Source organism: Chrysoperla carnea, chromosome 3 (assembly GCF_905475395.1).
Source record: "Chrysoperla carnea chromosome 3, inChrCarn1.1, whole genome shotgun sequence".
Classification (NCBI taxonomy): domain Eukaryota; kingdom Metazoa; phylum Arthropoda; class Insecta; order Neuroptera; family Chrysopidae; genus Chrysoperla; species Chrysoperla carnea.
Genome location: NC_058339.1, coordinates 15,114,058 through 15,115,345, shown reverse-complemented (window position 1 = coordinate 15,115,345; position 1,288 = coordinate 15,114,058). Strand labels below are relative to the sequence as shown.

The 1,288-nt window shown below is 40.5% G+C and overlaps 1 protein-coding gene across 1 annotated transcript; it reads right to left on the bottom strand.

Moving 5' to 3' along the window:
• On the bottom strand, positions 1-672 carry LOC123295880 (mucin-3B-like). The gene has a single exon (XM_044877341.1). The coding sequence runs from the start codon at positions 670-672 to the stop codon at positions 1-3; it is 672 nt and encodes a 223-aa protein (XP_044733276.1).
• Positions 673-1,288: the final 616 nt, after the last annotated feature.

Below are 1,288 nucleotides of genomic sequence, written 5' to 3'. Positions count from 1 at the left end.
TCAGCGACCTCGCCTTTTGGGTGATGTGTGTGGTGTTGTATTGTGTTGTGCTCGCTTTCGCGTTCGATGAGCGATTGGGACGTTCTCCGTCGGTTTTGAATAGTGTGCAATTTGGTCATGTGTGAGTCTTGTGAGTCTTACAATGGGTGAAGTGTTTTGTGTGAGGTTTTGATTTATTGGTGGTGGTACGTGTATGGGTGTTGTGGTTAATAAAGTTATACTATGTTGTGTTTCTTGTGAAGTGTTTTGTGTTTTGTTTGAGACATCTGATGGTCTTGATATTTGATCTTGTGTGAGGCTTGTTAACCGAGCAATAAGTGGTGTGTTATGTGTTTCGTTTCGATAAAGTGGGGGTGGTGCGTGTATGAGTGCTGTTGTAGTGTAAGTAATGATGTTGTGTTGTGATGAGTTTGTTTCTTGTGTATTGTTTTGTGTTTGGTTTGGAGAATGTGCTGATGTTGCGTGTGTGGGTGTTGTTGTAGATGTGCTGTGTTGTGTCGGGTATATTTCTTGCGTTATGTTTTGTGTGTGTAACTGTGTGTTGTGTGGGTGCTGGTGTGAAGTTTCCGTGTTTGGCATGAGTGTGTTTGCATTGGTCGGAGAGTATGTTGTGTTTGTTGTTGTTTGTTGAGCAGTGGTTAATGTTTGTGTTTGGAGAGTACTGTGTCCCATAGAGAGAAACTTTCTCACTATACGGCAAGTATTAATTATAACTGCCTTTTGTAATTGTATGTATGTGTTTTTGTGTAGTTCAAGTGTATGCAGACTGTTGTGAAGTGTTGTTGGTATGACGCCTATTGAGCTTAGTATCACCGGAACGACAACAACTGTTGTCATTTTCCATTGATTCCTCAGATCGACAGCTAGATCGGTGTATTTTGTTAGTTTTTCAGTGTGCGTAGACTGAAGGTTGTGTGTGTTGGGTACTGCAATGTCTATGAGGAATGTGGTTTTTGTGTGTTTGTGTATAAGTGTAATGTCTGGCCTGTTGTAGTGTACCGCCTTGTCTGTGATAATTGTTCTATCCCAATATAATTTGTGCGTGTTGTTTTCGAGAATTGAAGATGGAGTGTATTTGTAGTATGGTGAGTTGTCTGTTGTGAGTTTGTGTTTTATGGCGAGTTTTTGGTGTATTATTTTTGCTACCTGATCGTGTCTGTGTTTGTAATCTGTTTGGGTAAGACGTGAGCATGCTGATGTAATGTGTTGTATTGTTTCTGGTTTTTGTCGACATTGCCGACATAGGTCTGTTTGTTGTGCGTTGTCTTTGAGTATGTGTTTTCTGTAA